General features: G+C 36.5%; 3 protein-coding genes across 3 annotated transcripts; 1 reads left to right on the forward strand and 2 right to left on the reverse strand.

Moving 5' to 3' along the window:
- The first annotated feature begins 2820 nt into the window (after nt 1–2820).
- On the forward strand, nt 2821–11008 carry LOC143571099 (protein CHROMATIN REMODELING 4-like). The gene is made up of 11 exons (XM_077056609.1): nt 2821–2986; nt 3067–3168; nt 3241–3744; nt 3836–3916; nt 4005–6473; nt 6569–6729; nt 8502–8613; nt 8693–8769; nt 8877–9006; nt 9105–9326; nt 9398–11008. Exons 1-11 carry the CDS (start codon nt 2825–2827, stop codon nt 10835–10837), a joined length of 5460 nt encoding a protein of 1819 aa, XP_076912724.1. The 5' UTR covers nt 2821–2824; the 3' UTR covers nt 10838–11008.
- A 97-nt stretch (nt 11009–11105) lies between these two features.
- LOC143571101 (UDP-N-acetylglucosamine diphosphorylase 1-like) lies at nt 11106–14949 on the reverse strand. The gene is made up of 13 exons (XM_077056610.1): nt 14734–14949; nt 14520–14574; nt 13500–13651; nt 13027–13066; nt 12838–12930; nt 12643–12755; nt 12439–12553; nt 12201–12361; nt 11994–12137; nt 11843–11910; nt 11637–11751; nt 11407–11563; nt 11106–11320 (listed from the first exon to the last, which is right to left on the reverse strand). Exons 1-13 carry the CDS (start codon nt 14911–14913, stop codon nt 11223–11225), a joined length of 1491 nt encoding a protein of 496 aa, XP_076912725.1. The 5' UTR covers nt 14914–14949; the 3' UTR covers nt 11106–11222.
- A 2108-nt stretch (nt 14950–17057) lies between these two features.
- LOC143571102 (uncharacterized) lies at nt 17058–21003 on the reverse strand. The gene is made up of 13 exons (XM_077056611.1): nt 20575–21003; nt 19908–20030; nt 19666–19807; nt 19361–19583; nt 19184–19278; nt 18987–19089; nt 18658–18752; nt 18511–18573; nt 18309–18384; nt 17984–18205; nt 17842–17900; nt 17660–17768; nt 17058–17559 (listed from the first exon to the last, which is right to left on the reverse strand). Exons 1-13 carry the CDS (start codon nt 20960–20962, stop codon nt 17425–17427), a joined length of 1833 nt encoding a protein of 610 aa, XP_076912726.1. The 5' UTR covers nt 20963–21003; the 3' UTR covers nt 17058–17424.
- Nucleotides 21004–21391: the final 388 nt, after the last annotated feature.

Consider the following 21391-nt stretch of genomic DNA (forward strand, 5'->3'; position numbering starts at 1 on the left):
GTCAAACACATTTATGGATAAATTGCATAAACAAGTTTCCAATCTACAAATGCCGGAAGCAAACCTTCATTTACCTTAGATTCACTAGCCGTGTCTTTTACTCTTGATCAAATTTATTACTTATAGGAACAACACTATAGTGTGATCACGTCCATCCGTTATGTCTATGTTTCGTTTCGTTTCGTTTCGTTCCATTTTGCACACAAGAACTTTCACTTTGAGCACTTCACCATGCCTCTTGGTTGCTATATCGAACACATTTGAACACATTTATGGGTAAACAATATTCAACATATAGTTACTTAAAGTAAACATTTATTTGCTCTTGCATTCAGTCTAGTCTCTTTTACTATAGATCAATGGCGAAGCTTGGACGAGTTCGTCGAGAGGGGGGGGGACTCAAAATGTAATATAAAAATCATAAACTAGGGGGCTAGGCTCAAATTTTCGGTCCAAAATGGGTAAATTTACACTACGTATACAAATTTTCGGATGAAAAAAGGGTCAATTTACACTACCGTGCAAAAAAACCGGGGTGGGTGGGGGGTGGGGGACCCTGACCCTAAGTAAGATTCCTCCTTGCTATAGATCATACTGGTACTTTCTGCTTACAGCAACAATACTAGAGTTTGATCACAAGATCAACCCTTAAGCCTAGGCTGACTATGCTTGGTTTCACAAACAAGTTACAGTATAATTTAAGCACTTCGGCAAGCCTCTTGTTCGCTACAATGAACACATTTATGGGTAAACTGCATTATCAACACCAAAACTTTCTACCTTTAAATATTAAAAAAAAACGTTTAATTACTCTTACATTCAATGCTAGTCACCTTACTTTAAACCACACCGTTACTTATTTTTCTACTTCTATGAACAAAACATAGTTTGATCACAAAATCTTACCCTTATGTCTAGGCTAACAGTGTTCGTTTACACACAAGTGGTTTCAAATTAAGCTCTTTGCAATGCTTCTTGGTCGCTACACTGAAAAATTTTATAATTAAACTACATGAACGATGCACATATACTCAACCCGTAAACACTAGCAAACATTCATTTTCTCTTACAATCAATACCAATCTTTTTTACTCTTGATCTAAAACATACTTATTTTCTACTTATAGCAACAACATCAGAGTTTGATCACGAAATCTAATCCTTATACGTAGGCTTACTACGTTTGGTTTTAAACACACGAGAAATTTCAATTTAAGCACCTCATCAACCCTCCTAGTGCAACGTAGTCACAAAACTATAGTTTTCGTAACCAGTCTAACCGGGTCTTTTAAGCCATCTTCATTTGAATTTGCTACTTGAACCAACGAACTAGACCATATGGTCGGATCAAATTTCAAGATTTTCTTTCCTCATTTGTTAATTCATTTAATAATCCAACTCTATATTTCACAAATCCACACTAATTTCATATTTAATTTTCAATCAACCATAAGTATATATTATTATTTTTAAATTATTTATCACCTTATTTGGTTTTTCTTTAAACGGTAAAGTAAAAAATCCGACACCCGATATCAGTATATCACTCAGACAAAATAGATCACGCTCGCGCCCGAATAACAATAGAACATAGCAATCCGATCCATCCAACAAAAAAAAAACCCACAACCGAAAAGAAACCTCTCACACGTAGCAAAATCCACAACAATCCTCAAGAAAAGTCATAAGGCTATTGCGGGACCCATCGGTCATTGTACCTTATTTGGTTACTAAAACTGATTATATCTTATCTCTTACTTAACTTCCACTTCACCTCTCTAATTTAAGAGTGTATGTAAAAAAGCCAAAAGTTAAAGATATCAATCACTCAGGTGGAATATAAAAACGAAGAAGAAATGAAAATGAAACGCTGCAGAAGCAGAAATCTTATGATCATTAAAACCCAGAAGCAGCAGCAGTATTCCATTCCATGAACACCCACAAAAACACTCAAAAAGACGAGTCTTTTATGAGAGAGACGAAACATAAACATCAACAACAAGGGGACAGTAGTCGTCCTGATGTCTCCACGTGTCACCCTCCAATTCGCCACTTTTTCTCTTTCTACGGAGCCATTCTCGCTTCACAACACACACACACAAACACATATGTCACTGTGTGTGCTTCATTTCATTTCTTATTATTTATCCATCTTACATATATTACGTGTCACCTACTCTTTCTCTCTCTCTTCCTATTTATTCCATTTGCCCCCTTTCTGCCGCATCGTTCATGTTCATACCCTAGAACACCCATCAACTCTTGCTGCTTCAATCGTCTTGATCTGCTCTGGTCAGTTCTAATTTCTGTTTTCTGTGCTTAATTGATCCGATTTCGGGTGAATCTTGATGGGTTTTGGTTTAGGTCAAATGGGTTTTGTGGGATTTGGGGGTTTTGAAGAAATCTTCTTCATTTTATGTGATTATTGATTCTTTACATGTTTTAAGTTGTGGGTTATTTGTTTTCATGCTGATATAGATTAGAATGTGGTTTTGATTTCAATTATTTGATATTTTGTGAAAAAGATATTTGTCCATATTTAGCTGACATTGTTTATGATAGTTTTTGAATTTTCATATTAGTTACATTACCAAAACTACATTTTCCCTATTTCACTTCAGTTATGTTAATGCTTATATGGTTTTTGTTCGTTATTTAATAATTTAATAATGTGATTCTTTCCTTATATCCATTTCTTTTAGATTTTGGTTTAAATTAGTTCATTTTTAATATAATTTGTTATTATTAGTTTTATTATTATTACTGTTGTTGTTTTTTGGTACAGAGGATTGAAGTTTAATGGTTGAGCGCATGAGATTCCGATATGAATAACAACGAATCGTCAGCTAGTGACGTCATAAACGGAAACTGGACGTTGAAACGTAAGCGAAAAAAGATCGGTACATTAAAATCCAATGGAAACAAAAGCGATCTGACACCGGTGGGTTCTTCTGACCGTTTGCCTTCCAAAAACAAACGAGATGACGTGAGTTTTTACTTTTGTGGAATCAGTTAACTTGTTACCGGGCCGCGTTTTAATTTATATTTGTTTAAAATTTTTTGCAGCCGTGTCATGAGTGTGACGTATGTAATCTTGGTGGTGACTTAATACATTGTGACGTATGTCCAAAAACGTATCATATTGCATGCCTCGACCCGCCGCTTAAGGTCCGTTTATTCGTATACGCTGGTGCATTTATGACGTTTAATAACTTTTCTAATTTTCTTTAATGTTTTCAGCAACCTCCGAGTGACAAGTGGCAATGTCCAAATTGTTGTTCTGAAAGTAAAACGGTTGACACAATAGACAAATTGGAATCGACTTCAAAACGAGCTAGGACGAGGGTTCCAACTGAGAAGGTAAGAAGTAACAACGAATCTGAAAAAAACGATAAGGTGTCTAGAGTTATGAAAAACACAAAAAAGTCAACCAGGAAAACGAAACCGTTGACTGTGGGCCCGAAAGTGGATGGATCTCCAGAAAGAAGCTCATCATCACAGACGGATTTAGAAGAAACAGAAATTATAAGAAAGAAAAAGAAGCGGGATAGAAATCTATCTAAAGAGGATTCTGCAAGTGAAAAATCTGAGAAAAAAAGGAAAAAGATTAAATCTTCAGATGATATTCAGAAAAAGAACCGAAGACGGGATAATGTTAGTTTGGAAGTTAGTGAAACAAGTAAATCTCAACAGAAACGGAAGTCGGTTAAGCATGCAAAGACTAAATCTATGTCAAAAGATAAGGTACAAATATTTAAAGAAGTACGTTAATTTGTGTTTAATCGAAATTAAAATAGTTGAAAACTAATTATTACTAAATTTTGCTACTAAACAGATGAAAGCTGGAGCAAATTCATCTGAATCACAAGACGACAAAAAAGTTGACGTGGTCAAACATTCAGACAAAATTCAACAGGTAGTATATAATTTTATATGCTATGCATATGAATACAAAATACTCGTATAAAAATGCATGTTTATGATTTTATATTTGTATTTTATAGGTTGATCGGGTTTTGGGTTGTCGAATACAAGTGACTGAAAAACAACCTGCAGAATCTGTAACGGAAGCTGACAAAATGCCTTCTCAGGATTCAATTTGCCATATTCAAGATGTGGTTAATGACGGGTCAATGGGCCAACCCGTGAGTGATTCTAATGACAGGTCAAGGGATCAACCTGCGAGTGATCCTAATAACGGGTCAACGGATGAGAGAGATAAAGACGGGCTAGAACTGAAATCAGATGACTTGACAAAAACAACTGTAGAAACTGTGAATGGAGACAATACGGATTCTAAATCTTTATCGAATAATGAGAAGAAAAAGGTATCGTATGAGTTTTTGGTTAAATGGGCCGGGAAATCTAACTTACATAATACTTGGGTATCGGAATCTGAGTTGAAGATTATTGCTAAACGGAAACTCGACAACTACAAGTATAAATACGGAACAACAGTGATAAATATTTGTGAAGAACGGTGGAAGGTACCACAGAGGATAATTGCTCAGCGGTCAACCGATGGGTTAACTGAAGTCTTTGTAAAATGGACGGGTCTACCGTATAACGAATGCACATGGGAAAAGATAAACGAACCCGTGATCAAAAAGTCTTCTCATCTCATTAATTTATTTAACCGGTTCGAAACCGAAGCGGTTAAAAAAGACGATTTTAAAAACGAGGTTTCGCGAGGAAAAGGTGATATCATCACTCTTACCGAACAGCCAAAAGAATTAGGGGGCTCGTTATTCCCACATCAACTCGAAGCGTTAAACTGGCTACGGAAATGCTGGTACAGGGGTAAAAATGTAATTCTCGCGGATGAGATGGGGCTTGGGAAAACGATTTCTGCTTCCGCGTTTCTATCGTCGTTATACTCTGAGTTTAATGCTCGCTTACCTAGTTTAGTTTTAGTCCCTCTTTCAACCATGCCTAATTGGATGTCGGAGTTTTCCGTGTGGGCCCCACATTTAAACGTTGTCGAGTATCACGGGTGCGCAACCGCACGTGCGTTAATGCGTCAATTCGAGTGGCACGCGAACGATGCACAGAATAATACAAAGAATAAGAAAACCAGTAGTTATAAGTTTAATGTTCTTTTAACTACATATGAAATGGTTCTTGCTGACTCATCACATTTATGTGGGATCCCGTGGGAAGTACTCGTGGTAGATGAAGGTCACAGGTTAAAGAATTCAAGTAGTAAGCTTTTTAGTTTACTAAACACGTTTTCGTTTCAACATCGTGTGTTATTGACGGGAACGCCCTTGCAAAACAACATAGGCGAAATGTATAATTTGTTAAATTTCTTGCAACCCGCTTCGTTTCCGTCCTTGTCGGCATTTGAAGACCGGTTTAATGATCTTTCGACTGCTGAAAAGGTTGACGAGTTGAAGAAACTTGTGGCCCCACATATGCTTCGTAGGCTTAAGAAAGATGCCATGCAGAATATTCCCCCGAAAACCGAACGGATCGTTCCTGTTGAGTTGTCATCTATTCAAGCGGAATATTATCGAGCGATGTTGACTAAAAATTACCAGGTTTTGAGGAATATCGGGAAAGGTATACCGCAACAATCGATGTTAAACATTGTTATGCAATTGAGAAAGGTTTGTAATCATCCGTATTTGATCCCGGGGACCGAACCGGATGCCGGGTCGGTTGAATTTCTTCATGATATGCGCATTAAAGCATCTGCTAAGTTGGCTTTGTTGCATTCGATGCTTAAAATATTGAAAAAGGAAGGCCACCGGGTTTTGATTTTTTCACAAATGACTAAACTTTTGGATATTCTTGAGGATTATTTGAACATTGAGTTTGGTCCAAAAACGTTTGAGCGGGTCGATGGGTCGGTTTCCATTGCTGATCGACAAATGGCGATCCAACGCTTTAATAATGACAAAAGCCGGTTTGTGTTTTTGTTATCTACAAGAGCGTGTGGGCTCGGGATCAATTTAGCAAGTGCTGATACAGTTATAATATATGATTCTGATTTTAACCCGCATGCTGACATTCAAGCAATGAACCGTGCACATCGAATCGGTCAGTCAAATAGGCTGCTTGTGTACCGGCTTGTGGTTAGGGCTAGTGTTGAAGAACGGATTTTACAGCTGGCCAAGAAGAAATTGATGCTTGATCAGCTTTTTGTGAACAAATCGGGGTCTCAAAAGGAAGTTGAGGATATTTTAAGATGGGGAACTGAAGAATTGTTTAATGATTCGTCTTCACAATCGGGGAAAGACGGTGAAAACGATGGAAATAAAGTGGGTGAAAGTGTAACTACTGAACATAAGAATAAAAGGCGGACCGGAGGGTTAGGTGATGTCTACCAAGATAGGTTGACAGATGGGAATTCGACGATTGTGTGGGACGAATCGGCAATTTTGAAGTTGCTTGACCGGTCAAACCTTGAAAATGTTTCGTCTGATAACGGTGAAGGTGATTTGGAAAATGATATGCTTGGATCTGTTAAGGTATGTTAGTTATGAGCCTTCGTTTTTAAGGTTTATGTGGATTTGTGATATGACGGTTTTGTTGGTAATTGTTTTTCGTTGTTTGGTTTACTTAGTCTTTGGATTGGAATGATGAGTCAACTGATGAACAAGGAGGAAGTGAAGCGCTTGTGGATGTTACTGACGATGATAATAATAATTCAGAAAAGAAAGATGATAATAATAATTCAGGAAATGTTGCTGAAGAAAACGAATGGGACCGCCTTCTTAGAGTCAGGTTTGTTTATTCATGTATAAGTATAAGTGCCAAATTCATCTTTAAGGTTTGATACTTTGATCATTTTCGCGACTTTAGTCCAAATAGTTTATTTTGTGCAACTGGGCGGCCATTGAGATTTCCCATTTCTTGTCATTTACGTCCAACTAACTTTGTTAGTATATATTTATTTAAAAAAGGAAATTAAAACAATATATTATTATTATTAACCAACAACAACAACCATACCCAGTAAATCCCACCCATAGCAAAGCTACTAGTAGGGTCTGAGGAGGGTGAGATGTAGGCAAACTTTACCTCTATCCTTGAGGATAGAGAGGTTGCTTCCAGAGAGACCCCAGCTCAAATCTAAACAATGCAAACAAACAAAAAACTATATATATATATATATATATATATATATATATATATATATATATATATATATATATATATAGGGGAAGGTTAACGTACAAATGAAATCATCGTGCTAAACGTGAGAATCAAGTAGAGTAATTATATATACAAGTAGAGTAATTATGTAATTTCATAATAGAGTAATTACATAATTACTCTACTTGATTCTCACGTTTAGCACGTTAATTTCATTTGTATTTGATCCAAACCCTAAATATATATATATATATATATATATATGAAGCTGCCAATTATCGAAGAAAAATTGAAAGGATAAAGTAAAACATATGTAACATATATACATGAAACGAGATGAGCAATACCTACGCTATAGTAAGATCTAGGCCCCTAAAAGTCCTTAACCTTAATTCTACTTCTCCATGAACTCCTATCCTGGACCATGTCCTCAGAGAGGTTTAATTCTATCAAATCATTTTTTTAATTCTTATTATTATTATAAAAATATAATATAAAAATCTGAGAAGATTGAGGCCATCACCCCTATCCTTCCAGCACTTTTTGCAGACAATCACCACCGCGTCCACTCGATTTTCCGGCGATCATCACCATCACCCACAGTCAAGGTTCGATATGTAGCAAAATTATATCCTCTCCTTCCACACACAAATGGGTCTCACCCACCACTTTGAATATGCGCATGGATTGAGTTGCTCTCGGCTAACAAATCTGAGTGGCTACGCCGGAGAAACACGCAAAAGACGTGTTGCTGGAAAATGCCCAGATCTGAGCTGCTTCAATGGTAGCCCCCGATAAGAAGAAACCCCAAATTAGAATATGCAATTCAGGAATTGTTTATTAACACGAAACTAGCCCCGGTCATAATAGGTAAAGATTTTCCAAAATCAAACCATACACTTGCAATCTGGTGACGATTGCGAGGGAGGCGTTCACCGCCGTCGAAATCTGAGTGCCGGAGGAAGTGGTGGCGCTTGGTGTTGTTGCTCAAATCTGGCGATGGTGGTTGCTAAAGCGAGTTTCGGGGGTGGCCATGGTCGGCTTTGGTTTGTGGTTGCAGGTGTTGGAAGAAGAAAGGAATTCAGGTGTTATTATTTTTTTTTTGAAACGGAAAGGAGTGCAGATGTTAGGGTAGAAGGAGGAGAAAAGACAAAGAAGGATCTACCCCTGACTTAACAGTACAATTTAATGGAGTTAGCGATTTGGACGAAAATGTCAAGAAATGGGAAACCTCAATGGTCCAGTTGCACAAAAAAAAACTATTTGGACTAAAGTCGCAAAAATGACTAAACCTCAGGGACGATTTTGCCACTTTACTCTTTATATTTATGTGTTTAAAATTTCATTAATAAATTGTGATTTATTACCTTTTTTGTATTTAATTGATTATGGATTTGTAGATGGGAGAAATACCAGAGTGAGGAAGAAGCAGCTCTCGGTCGAGGAAAAAGGCAAAGAAAAGCCATTTCATACCGAGAAGCGTATGCTCCACGTCCTATTGAGACACTCGAGGTATTTATTAAAGTTTAATAAACAGTCGACTTAAATATATTGGGAAAAGGAAATGAGAAATGAAATTATGACATTGCAGAATGGTGGTGATGTAGAGCCTGAACCCGAGCCTATACGAGAATATACGCCAGCTGGACGTGCTCTGAAAACTAAGTAGTGAGTTTCATGTCTTTAATATAGAGTATAAAACCGTTTTGTTGTATTTATTCTTTATAGAAAATGGAAATTAATCAATTACACAATGAAATACGTTGTTTTGATAGTTCTAAGCTTCGGGCCCGACAAAAACTAAGGCTGGCTCAGATTAAAGCTATGAAAGAATCTGGTCTAACGTGGAGATCAGATCAACCGACTAACGAAAAACCGTCGAAAGAAGACAATCCGACAAACAAGGTATAACCGATTTATCACTCAAATATTATTATCTATTATTATTGTTATTGTTATTGTAAACAGATTGACCGTTTGACTAACCGAATTTCCATTTTCAGGTGCAAAGTAGAAACTTGCCTCCGGTTCTTGGGCTATGTGCTCCAAATGCTAAGTTTATGGAATCATCTCGGACCGCTTCTAAATCCAACAAGAAAAACAAGCACGGGATGGGCCTTGAATTCCCTTTTAACCTAGCCCCTTTCTCCGGGCCTGGGCCTGATGTAGATGCTAAACCACATGGAACAACCGACATCAAAATGAGTCTACCTTCATTTAATCCGGTATGTTATCCTCTAGAATACGTATGATATTTTTATGACATCAAAAATTGAGTCTAATCTTTAATTTGCAGCATATTGCTTCGGAGAGTTCTGGTCATGAAAAGATGGTGTTGCCCAAATTGCCCTTTGATGAGTCGTTTTTGTCAAAGCTACCATTCCCGTTAAATAACTTTGGTCAACACCAAGTTGACTATTTCCCGAGTCTATCTTTAGGGCGACCAATCGGAGGTGAATCATCAAGTGCGCCTCTTCAAGAGTTTTTAAAAGTCCCATTCTTACCAAATTTTAGGTTTCCGCAACAAGAAACGGAAGCGTCGGGTCAAATCCCGCCCTCATCTTCGTCTTTACCCGAAAACCACCGGAAGGTTCTAGAAAGCATAATGATGAGAACAGGAACCGGGCCTGGTCCGGGATTGGGTAATGCGGTAAATAAAAGGAAGCTTGTTCAAGACATTTGGTCAGAAGAAGAACTTGACTTTTTGTGGATCGGTGTTCGGAGACACGGTCGGGGTAGTTGGGAGACCATGTTGCGGGACCCGCGTCTTAAGTTCTCGAGGTTCAAAACTTGGGAAGATTTGGCTGCAAGATGGGAAGAGGAACAGGTTAAGGTATTGGATATCCGAACCCAAAATCAAAAGCAATCCAACGGTTCAAAATCATCACTCAAATCCCCGGGTTTTCCAAACATTTCTGATGGAATGATGAAACGGGCACTACATAGAAGTCGGCTTGCTCCAGGTCCCCCAAGTTTCCCGCCACATTTTATGGATATGAAATTGGCTCTTGATGGTCCAGATCAGCATGACGGTTTCCCGCCATTTCCGATGAGGATTCCTGAACGGGTTCATGTTGGTGAATCGTCAACCGAACCGGTTATTTCAACCCCGTTTGGACCTGCGAGTTTAGCATCTCTTAATTTGAATTTACCAAATTTTGCTGATAGCGGGTCTCGATCAAGGAATGAGGTCGGTGGGAGTAGTTCTTCGGATAATAATAATAATAAACTGCCTCATTGGCTTCGGGAAGCAGTAAATGTGCCAGCTCAGCAACCACAACCTCAACCACAACATCCTCAACTGCCACCAACTGTTTCTGCAATTGCGGAGTCCGTTCGGTTGCTATATGGAGGTGAAAAGCGAACCATTCCTCCGTTTATCGCTCCCGGTTTGCTCCCGTTGCCACCTGAAGATCCCCGCCAGAACCTGAAAAAGAAGAAGAAAAGCGGCGGCAGTAGCGGCTCACATGGTGGGCCCCACCACCAACCACCACTAGATGACAAAGAAGGCACTTCTACTTCCGGTGGTAGTAAGGCGGCACCACCACCAGAGCATATACCGTCTGGGACTGAACAAGACCTTAATGCACCACCATCATCACCACCGGTCAACCAAGATATAGACCCGAAACAAGAAAGCGTGAGTGAGAGGTCGGGCTCAGGAAAGAGTCCGTTGGATCCAACAGTTCAGGATGCTTCATCAGAAGAGGCGGAGTTAGATCATCGTGAATCTTGACGTGCGGGGCTCTAGTTTTGTAGGCATATGTTGCAGTTATGAAGCGGCTTGAATATAGGATTTTGTGTTTTAAAGTTGTGTTAAGAAAAAAATGTTGAAATATATGATATGAATATATGATGTTGAACAAGAATGGGCATTAGTAATTCAAAAGCTGACTGTTGTTTACTTCTTTATAAACATATTATGAATATATGCTTACTTCTTTATAAAGTATAAACACATTCTTGTTGAGCTCATCTTAATACAATGTGCAAATATAATGTATTACATAATAACAAAATGAAGCCGTGTTACACAACCAATCTCAATCAGTAGCTATATCAAGAAACTAATGTGCGAAAACATAAAAAAAATAAAAACAATAATAGTAATAAGAAAGAAGCTAAAATGTGATTTCACAAGGCGCATGGAACGTTCTACCGCGACAAATTGGTTCAAGATTTTCTCCGGTGTACGAAACAAGTGGCGAAACCTCAACACCTGCAACATTATTAAAATGGATCCTAACAGTCAGACATAGGATGTATTGTTTTTTTATTAATAATAAAGGGTTTTTTTCTTTTTACCGGTGGAATACAAAGGCACCGAGTGCGTTAAAAACCCGCCAGCTGCAACCACCCAACGTGTATGCAGACGGAGCACCAGAAGCCGTGCACTGTCGGGGGTGTCAAAGTTTGACCCGTTTGCATTTTTCACGGACGCGAATTCTTCTTCTCGCAATACCTAATATAAAACAAACAAATAATGTCATTCTTCCTAAGTTTGCAACTTTATAAAAGTAAGAATAGCAGGTGACCTCAAAAAGTGCGGTTGAAGGTGCGTATGGAAAAGCATCAAATATGAACTGTTCCAACTTGTATCCAACCGTTTGACCATGGATCGACAGGATTTTCTTCTCAGCGAGATGATATCTGTCATTTTTTCCGCCAAGAACGTATTATATTTCACAAAATTAATGCAAATTCTGGAAACCAAAGAGGTGAAGTGAATACTGAATACTACATCCTGTCCTTCTCTAGACTATTGGCAACTTGGTTCAGAAAGTCCAAAGTGAACATATGCAAGCAAACCTGAAATGTATTAAAATCAAATATTATACTTTTAACTAAATAAAATATATATATAAAAACAAAATGATTATGGCAGACTATACATTACTCCAACAATAACGGAGTCGGCCCGTTCCCTGATTAATTTCACTGGCAAGTGACTGATCCAACTCACTATATTCAACTACAGTTACGGGCCCGCCTTTACCGCGCCTTACAAATACACCAACTTTTTCTTGAGGGTACGCCTGTAATTAACCCATGTATCAATAAAGTTAAAAAATTTAGCCTTACTTTTTAATTTTTATTACCTTACGGACTACTTTAGCAGCTGAAGCGACACCCTTATCGATGAAATATCCCAAGAAAGTTGGATCACCGACACGAACCAAAGCGTTGTCGACTCCATAACAGTCCAAATATTTGACCCCTCGAGTTGACATATCTTCTAATAATCTCGAATACTTTAATGCTGAATAATTGAATTTTGAGTTTATATAATCGGATAATAGTTGGATGTGTTTGTATTGTTTAAAGTTTGTTATATACCAGAATAAACGCCTCCGTTCCCGTCGGGAGCTTTTGCCACCTGGAATGGAGTTTCCATGATAAATCTACCGTCTTTTGAAACACACGGTATGGTGCCTTGTGAGAAAAATGTGACCTGAATCAAATAGGTTACAAAGTAAGTAAAGATATATGCTTAATAGTTTTTAAAAAAATTGGAAAAATAAAATTATACGTTTAGCTTACCTGATCAGTTTCAAGACCGAAATACTTGTGACTTTTAAAGAAATCGCGTGTGGGTTTGTCGGTAAACGGGCTGGTCATTATGTACCAATGTATTGGTGTAACATTACAAGAACCTGGATAAATTAAACAAAAGAGAGATTATGACATCATCAAAAGGAATAAACTTTTTAATAAAAATTATATGATTAAACTCACCCCCGTCCAACGATTGAGCTGCTAACCTCTGCAGGCAGAGAATTCGCTCGGCTTGAAGTTGGAAAAGTGATTTTCCAGATGGAAGACCAATATCTAGAGTGAACAAAAATAATGGAATTAATCATCCAATGTGTAACTAAATATTATTTGATTAATTAAGATAACATGAATCAGATGTCAAAAACTTACTGAAGCATCCTTTTGGTGCAGAACTTCCAAGCCGTGTCCCCTAACATTTGAAATTTTATCATAAGCAATAATGTTAATAATGTATATACAAATTTCCAAAATTGAAGGGTCTAGTGCAATAATGTTCTTAAAGAAAAATGACCTTTTATGTTTGTTAAAGTGCCTTTTTTGTCTATAAAATCATCTTCTAATTCATTTCAAGTGCTTACTAATTTTCGATAAAAGTCATAAATAAAACTAATCAAACTTTTGACTTTATTTAAAGCATACCAACTTTAATATGCTATTATCAAGTTGTCATTAGTGGGCATCTATAGAAGCCAAAAGGCAATAGGAAACATCATATTATTATTGTTATCTATCTTTTTACATTCAAATAAAATCTGATCATACAAACTTATTATGATCTAAAGCACCCAAATCAACATAATCATGAATCATAATAATAAAAAAAAAGTGAAATAAATATATACCTGTCCACCAGATAAAAGCAGCACCGCTAATTTCCCATCTGAAATAGCTTTCAATCCCATTTTCCACCATTTTTCTCTATCCTCAAGTTTTCTGTCTTCTACAGTTGACACAAAATTTTCTGGCACTGGCTCGATTGCAGCAGGCAGTAGCCCTGAATCATCATCACTCACATAATTAATTATTAATAATTTAGGGCTGTCAATTTTACCCGAAAACCGAACCTTAAAAAGGGTCGATTATCAGGTCACTTTTTCCCAGCAAAAAACCCGAACCACCCGGAAAAAAAAGACCGAACATTTATTGTCTTTGGTATTTGGAATATTAAGTTGTAGGACTATCGTTTATTTTGTGGCTTTTGATTTTTGAAGATTGCCATATCATATTATCATCATCATCATCATCATCATCGTACTCAGTATATCCCACCAATAGCAATGCTATGGTAGGGTCTGAGGAGGGTAAGATGTAGACAGCCTTACCTCTATCCCATAGGGATAGAGAGGCTGCTTCCGGTGAGACCCCCGGCTCGATAGTAGTTTTGCATCAAGCCTTGGACATAAGGCACATAGCACTCAATCATCGGGACACCGGCTGATCGGTGCATGTGCCCTTGTCTTTCGGCTATCAACGCCACCACATGATGCCTGATTAACCTTCCGCCACTTTTAACGTTATTTTCACGAGATTAGTAAAATAACGTCAAAATTAGTGCAATTTTACTTTTGCCCACCCGAGGGTTCACACATATATACATTATATGCGTACACCGCAAGCAGGGCGTTGCCATATCATATTATCATAATGTCAAATGATGTTTGAATATTGATGATATTTTTTTAGCAGCATGATGAATTTTGATAACATTTTGTAAAAAAAACACATTTTTTTTTTCATTTTACATCTAACCCCAAAAACCGAACAACCCGACCCGAATTAACCTGAATCCGAAAACCGAAGAATACCCCTAACTAAAATCATAAACACACCTTACCAACACATAAACAGATAACGAAACTAACCGTGTGACTGAAACGAGCATCGAATCATCCGATCAATCCTAGGAAGATCCAAACTCTGGCAAAACATCAACCACACAAACCCACATTACAATCATTTCACAAATGACAAAACCAATGCCACATTCTTTCCTAATTTAGCAATCCGATAATTCCAAGAATTCATTAAAAAAACTAAACAATTAACAGGATTTAATCATCAAGATTGAAACTTTACCTCAATTTCTTGAAGAAGGAAGTTTTGTTGGTCAGCAGAGAGTTGATCCCAGAAGGCAAAGGCGTCTTCTTGGCCATAATCTTTGAGTCGTTCAAGCAGAGCTTGTGGCGGCGGTGGTGGCGGCGATGAGGAGGCGCTGCTGCTGCTGTGGTTGTTGTTGTTGGTGACCGGATCTCTCATAATGTGAGTGTGAGTTGGGTTGGTTAGATCTAAAAGACAGAAACAATGGTGGTTTGTATGTTTGTTTATAGATAGAAAATAATAATTATAAGTCAAGTGTGGTGACAAGTAACGATCTGTTTATCAGTTGGTAGTAGTCTAGTGTAGTGGTGGTGGTCTAGATTAGATTAGAAGTAACAAGAATTAATCAAATGATTTGATTTGTTTGTGATTAAAAAGAAAAGAATCTTATCTTGGGGTTGTTTACAATTGGGAGGTTGTGATAATTGTTTTGATTGATGCTTTGGACAAATTATTATTATTTAAATAATAATCATGTGGTGACTTGTTATTATGTCATAATTACCGGATCTTGTTTTACACACTTTTGTGTTGTTTGATGAGTATTTTTTTTTTGTTTATTAAAAAGTGCCTAGATGTATGATGAGATCTCAAATTTTTTTTTATTAAGATTAGACTGAAAGTCGGACACGTAACTGGTTTGTGTTTATTTGAACGGCTGGCTACTATTCGGATTGGATGGTCGGATATAATTTCAATTTTTTTTCTCTTTTCAAAACCACACTTAGGTGTGTAAACGAGTCAAGTCTAAGCTCTGCTCATTTTAGAGTTGTATATCTTATATTCATTTTTCCAAACTCGAGCTTGAATCGTTTATTGACTAATTTTTTTATTAGTTTATATTATAAATTAAATGATAGAATAATTAATAAAACTAAATTTATGTATAATATATAAATTTATTATTTTATATAGGGTTTGGATCAAATACAAATTAAATTAACGTGCTAACTATGAGATCCAAACAACATTGTAATTATATAAACACCATAGTGTAATTATAGTGTAGTGTAATTATAATTACACTACGTTGTAATTACATAATTACACTACTTGTAAATATAATTACATTACTTGATTCTTAAAGTTAACACATTACTTTAATGTGTATATTAATTTTCCTCCTTTTATATAATGGGTTATATAACATCATTTATTAACTAGACCTAGTTATAAATATATGTTTTTGTATAGAATAAAAAATCTTGGTTATTCTAAAATATCAGTTTGTATATAAAAGGTATTACTTTTATGAGTTTATCTATAATCTTAGTTCTATAATAATTACTATATATAATACAGAGTACTGATGTAACACATTAGTTTTCATAGATAAAAAAAATTATAAATGTATATAATTGTTATATAACAACATTAATGGTTCAATTGTTAAAATATTATTATTATCATTGACTTGAAATTGCTAAGTTATACGTAGAATTAGTAAAATAATTAAGTTAGTATCTAAATAAAAGCAATTAAAAAAGAAAAGATTAGCTTTGGTGTTAATTACAAGGATGGTCGTTAATTTTGAAATTTCAACCATTGTTTCTTGTTTGGTCACCAACACCAACAAACATTAAAAAAGTCTATTGAGTTGGTTGTATGACTTGACATCCTTTTTGACATTGATTGGAATTATGCACCAAAGGGCTGCTCAATTTACCCTCAACGGACCCATACATATCTTATCAAATCATAAACAAAACCATCCATTTTGGTTCTATATTTGTTCGAACATTTTGATTCTATATTTGTTCGAATAAAATGCGTAGCCAATTCCATGCACCTAAGCAAATTTTTTTTGACTTTTGAATTCTTATCAATGGTTAAAGAAATCAAATGAAATCAAAGCATAATGTGATAGATCTTTTGAAAAACTGATTAATCAGACGAGAATATTCTTCCCTTCTATATCAAATGAATTCATATATGAAAGAGGATGACAATAAGTTCTTTCAAAATTTCAAATTGGCCAAGTTTTGTAGAATCACACCGACACTGATGATTTTTAATGTTGTAATGAAGTGCTTATTATACCTAAGTCAGAGTAATCCGTCCCTCGCGTTTTCACGATTCTTTAGAACCTATCCAATGGTGATCACACGTTTGAAAGTAAGTACTACCTTTCAATCATGTCTTGGTTGAAACCAGACAACATATTCAAAGGTTGTAGCACATCAAGTGACTAAAAATATCACAAAATAATTGTATTAAATGATCACAGAAAACCATATCCAAGCATAATAAGGATCAAGCATGCAAGATACCATTTCAATAGGAATTAATAGTTTTGTGACCTCTTTTAATGAAATTAAAAAACCAAAGAAAACATAAGTATGACTTCTTTTAATAAAATCAAAATTTCTAAAAAAAATTAAAAGAATTACACAAACAATAGACTTTGATGAGTCTAATAAACCCATCACACACTATATCCACTTCACCACAAACCAAACAATGTATAATCCCATAGGTTGTTTAATACTACACATCATGTACCTATAAACCATACAACCTCTAACAAACCACTTCATCTTTAATCAATTGAACCATCAACCGCCAAAAGAAAATGATAACCTCTATATTGAGAAGAAACAAAACTTTTTCTATAAGAAACTAAGCACACAAAACACCTCAAGGAAACCAGATTCAACAAAATGAAGCCCGTCATAAGATGGATGTGACCCGAACTGAGTTATCAACTGATCCGGTCAAGAAGATGGGCAGGGTCGGGTGCCAATCTACAGTTGATATGGCTGCACTATGAGCAAGTGTTTTCATTCCATTAGTATTATCTTGAACCTGATCACACCCAAAATTATCAATAAATGATAAACCGAAAATTACATGGTTGCCGTATTTGGTACAAATGCACAAGTTCAATTATTAACTATTAACTGACCTGATATATTGGTGCTCTGACTGAACCAGATGTCACCAGAAGTCGTTTACCATTTGCATCTAACACCATTTCATGTCTATACTGTTGAGAATTCTCGGGATTACAGAACCTACATGATGGACCAATATCACACTCAAGATTAATAATTTACATATAACTAATGATCCAGAAAACGCAAATACCTATGGCAATTTCTTGACCAGAGAACCTTGCCCTGATTTTGCAAGCTCCACTCAAATACCTGAAATAACGGTAACCGAAATCCATTTTGTAAGATAAAAAGGTCAAAAGTGGTTAATGCATGGTGAAGATTGAAGAACTCGCCTTTCCATCTACGCCTAAGGTAAAAATGCTGGTTTCATCAGGCCCGAAAAGAACAGAGCTGATTGCAGAGTCATGGGCCGGCCAGCCCGTGATTTGCAGGCCTGCTGACATATCAAACATGTGAATCATTCCATCAGTAGCTGCAGCTGCTAATATCTTCCCATTGTGATTAAAGCAAATTGATGTAATTGCAGGTGGATCTTTCCCAAGAGGAAGGACTGCCTTCAATAAATTCAAAAAGTAAGACTTATAGGTTAATAATTTCAATTTTGCATGTGTTGGAGTTTATTATCATTATTAGATGAAATGTTTCACAAGCACATACCATTGGCTTCCATGTTCTCATATTCCACACAGTTAATGATGCGAATCCCAATTTATCTATATAACTTGTGCCGTTCCTGCATAGAAAAAAAACTTTTTTCAAAACAAAATACTAGCAGTTAATGATGCGAATCCCAATTTATCTATATAATATGAAAAAGGTGGTCCTGCTAAAGAAACTTTTTGGATAATATGAAAAGTACCCTCTTGATGCTGCAGCAGACACAAATATAGGTTCCACGGGGCTGCATTTTAGGTCCACAACACTGCAACAGGAAAAAAAAAATATACAAATATTAAGCAATAAAATCTTTGCACGAAATGATAATAATAAGAAAAAATGTTAAAACCTTGGAAATGCAGAGGTTGTGCTGAGATCACAAACGACTCTCTTTGCATCAACATTCCATGCTTTGATACCACCATCGGCAGTGCCTATCAGAAGCTTTGTCAAAATAGACAATCAAATGAGGACCATTACTTCCCATTTTCCAACATTCACAACCTCAAAAAAAAACAGTAAATTTACATTCAATCTTTAACTTTTGGCGTTTTGATAATAGTTCTTCTTAGAAAATGTGGCAGATATGTTTATATTAAAACGGGACAAACTAGCACTTCAATTATAACCGTTTAACCGAACATGATTTTTCAAAGATGAGGGGTTAAATTAGTATACCAATCGGTCAGATTTGCAGTCCCATTCAAGTGACATGATCTCAGCCCCACAATAAATGGTTGCGTTTCTTGATGCTGAAGTTGATGAGTCATATGTCCATATCCTTTTATCAATATGTATAAAATCATTAGAAACGAAAAACAATACTTCGCGTTTATAAGACAGATGAACATCAATTACTATTTTAAAAGAATTACCTGACAGTGCCATCCACAGAAGCACTTGCAATATTATCCCCGGATGTAGAAAACCTGCAACAACTAATTGGGCTCGTGTGGCCCAAGAAAGTCTCCTGCAAAACATGATTTCCCAAATAATAAGACCAAAGACATTTTATATATATAACGTTTGAAACATAACGAAGCTAATCACACCTGGAAATCTACTTTTACTTCTGGGAAATCTTCTTCTTGCTGAAGTTCATCATTGGCCGTTAAACAGCTCGCATCTTGACCCTCGGGTGGAATAATATCCTTACCCGAAGACCGCCTCACAGACGAATTCGGTTGACTGAACGAAGCAGTCGGTTCTTTATCTGTAGAGCACCCAGACTCACTATTACCACCAATGCTTACTTGGCGAGCGATTGAAGCATTACTGTAATCAAAACATTCAATCAGTACAAAATCAAAACTTTGAGTCAAACAGATGGTCAACGTGTCAAGAAAAAAGTTTTAACCTTTTAAACTGACATAACTGAGCCTCCTTCTCCTCCAACAAAGCTTGAAGCTGTGACAATCTAGTATTAAGATGCTTGATATCATTTTTAAGATGGTTAATCGTATGCTTCTCCGAACTGATTTTCAATAACGCGGGAATGCGTGGATTAATTAAGGATATAACATTCATCATCAAAATAATAAACCATATCCATATCACCACAATATGCTACAAATTGAACTAAACATTTTTCAAGGATATGAGTTCCATTAAAGACTTCACTCAAGAAATTCCTAACAGAAAGATTTAAAGCATCGAACCACTCCTTCGAAAAGTATACCCGAAACAGAGGATCCAAATTAGGGTTCTTTATATACGGAATCGCTGCACAAAAGTTAAAATCAATCACAATTAGGGGTGCCATTTTTATCCGAAACCCAACCCAAATTAGGGAAAACCTTAAAAAAAACCCGAACCCAACCAACCAAAACCAAACAAAAATCCCAAACAACCAGACCCGAAAAACCTGAAACCCCAAAAAAAACCCGAACATTTACTGTCTTTTTTTATAAATGTGTTTTCGTTTCGAGTCTTAGATATTTGGAATATTAAGTTTTGGGACATTTGAACATTCGGTTTTCGGACATTTGATTATGCTTTTCTAGTAGCATGATTAAAGTAATATTTAGTGAAAAAAAAACAATTTTTTTTCATTTTACATATAAACCCGAAAACCGAAACAAGCCGGCCAAACTAACCCGAAGCCAATCAACCCAAACTTTATATGGTTCAGTTATCGGGTCACTTTTTCCTAGTCAAAAACCCGAAACCCGGAGAACACCCACCCCTAATCATGTTGATCATCAATCACAATTTCAGAAATTGAAAACAGGGTATTGCAAAAAACATAAAAAGAACAAAAACCCACCAAACCACGACATCCAATCTTGATCTTTCTGCATCAAATCATCCCCATAAGCTTTAAAAAACTCAACAACCTTATCATTCCGCCCAGACTTGACAGCGTTCACGATGTAATACCGGAGAATCGAGATCTCTAGCTTGGAGAGCGTGGAGATCAGCAGTGTTTCCGACGAAGAGAAACACTGCTTGAAGAAAGTGAGGATGGAAATGAGATTGTGGGGCTGGAATTTAGGGATGTAAAGAGAGAAAATAAGGTCAAAGATTCTGTCTTTGTGGAAATTGGAAGCGATGTCGGTGGATAGTTCTCTGTCGAAGGATTGTAAGGTGGAAGTGAAACCTCGGAAGAAGAGGAACTCTCGCACAAGCTCCTCGGCGTAATTCATGTTCTCCATCTTCTTCTTGAAAAGGATGGATGTGTGTGTGTGTATGTATGTTTGTGGGTTTCATAGGGTACATTACATTACACAATGATTAGTATTTGAGAGGAGGATTAACAATTTAACACCATTTTGCTAAATTAACTAACATAAACATTAGGGATTAGGGATTAGGATGGATATCGGTATTGAAATGAGCATTTTGTTGTAGGGTTGTTCACGACTCGAGTCAGGGTGGGTTTAAGATCGAGTTTGAAACTAAACGAGGCAACTTGGGTTGGCTTCAGCTCGATCTTGAAGTTAAATGAGCCTAAGATCGAGCCGAGCCAAGCTTGGGTCGGGATTGGATTGGTTACAAAAATGAGTCTGGTCGGATTGGTTACAAAAATGAGTCTGGTCGGTTTGGTTAAATCAAGTTTTTTAGCAACTTTTATTCGAGTTTTT

Source organism: Bidens hawaiensis, unplaced genomic scaffold, assembly GCF_021521415.1.
Source record: "Bidens hawaiensis isolate Kalapana, Puna unplaced genomic scaffold, B.hawaiensis_p1.1 tig00025194_1, whole genome shotgun sequence".
NCBI lineage: Eukaryota > Viridiplantae > Streptophyta > Magnoliopsida > Asterales > Asteraceae > Bidens > Bidens hawaiensis.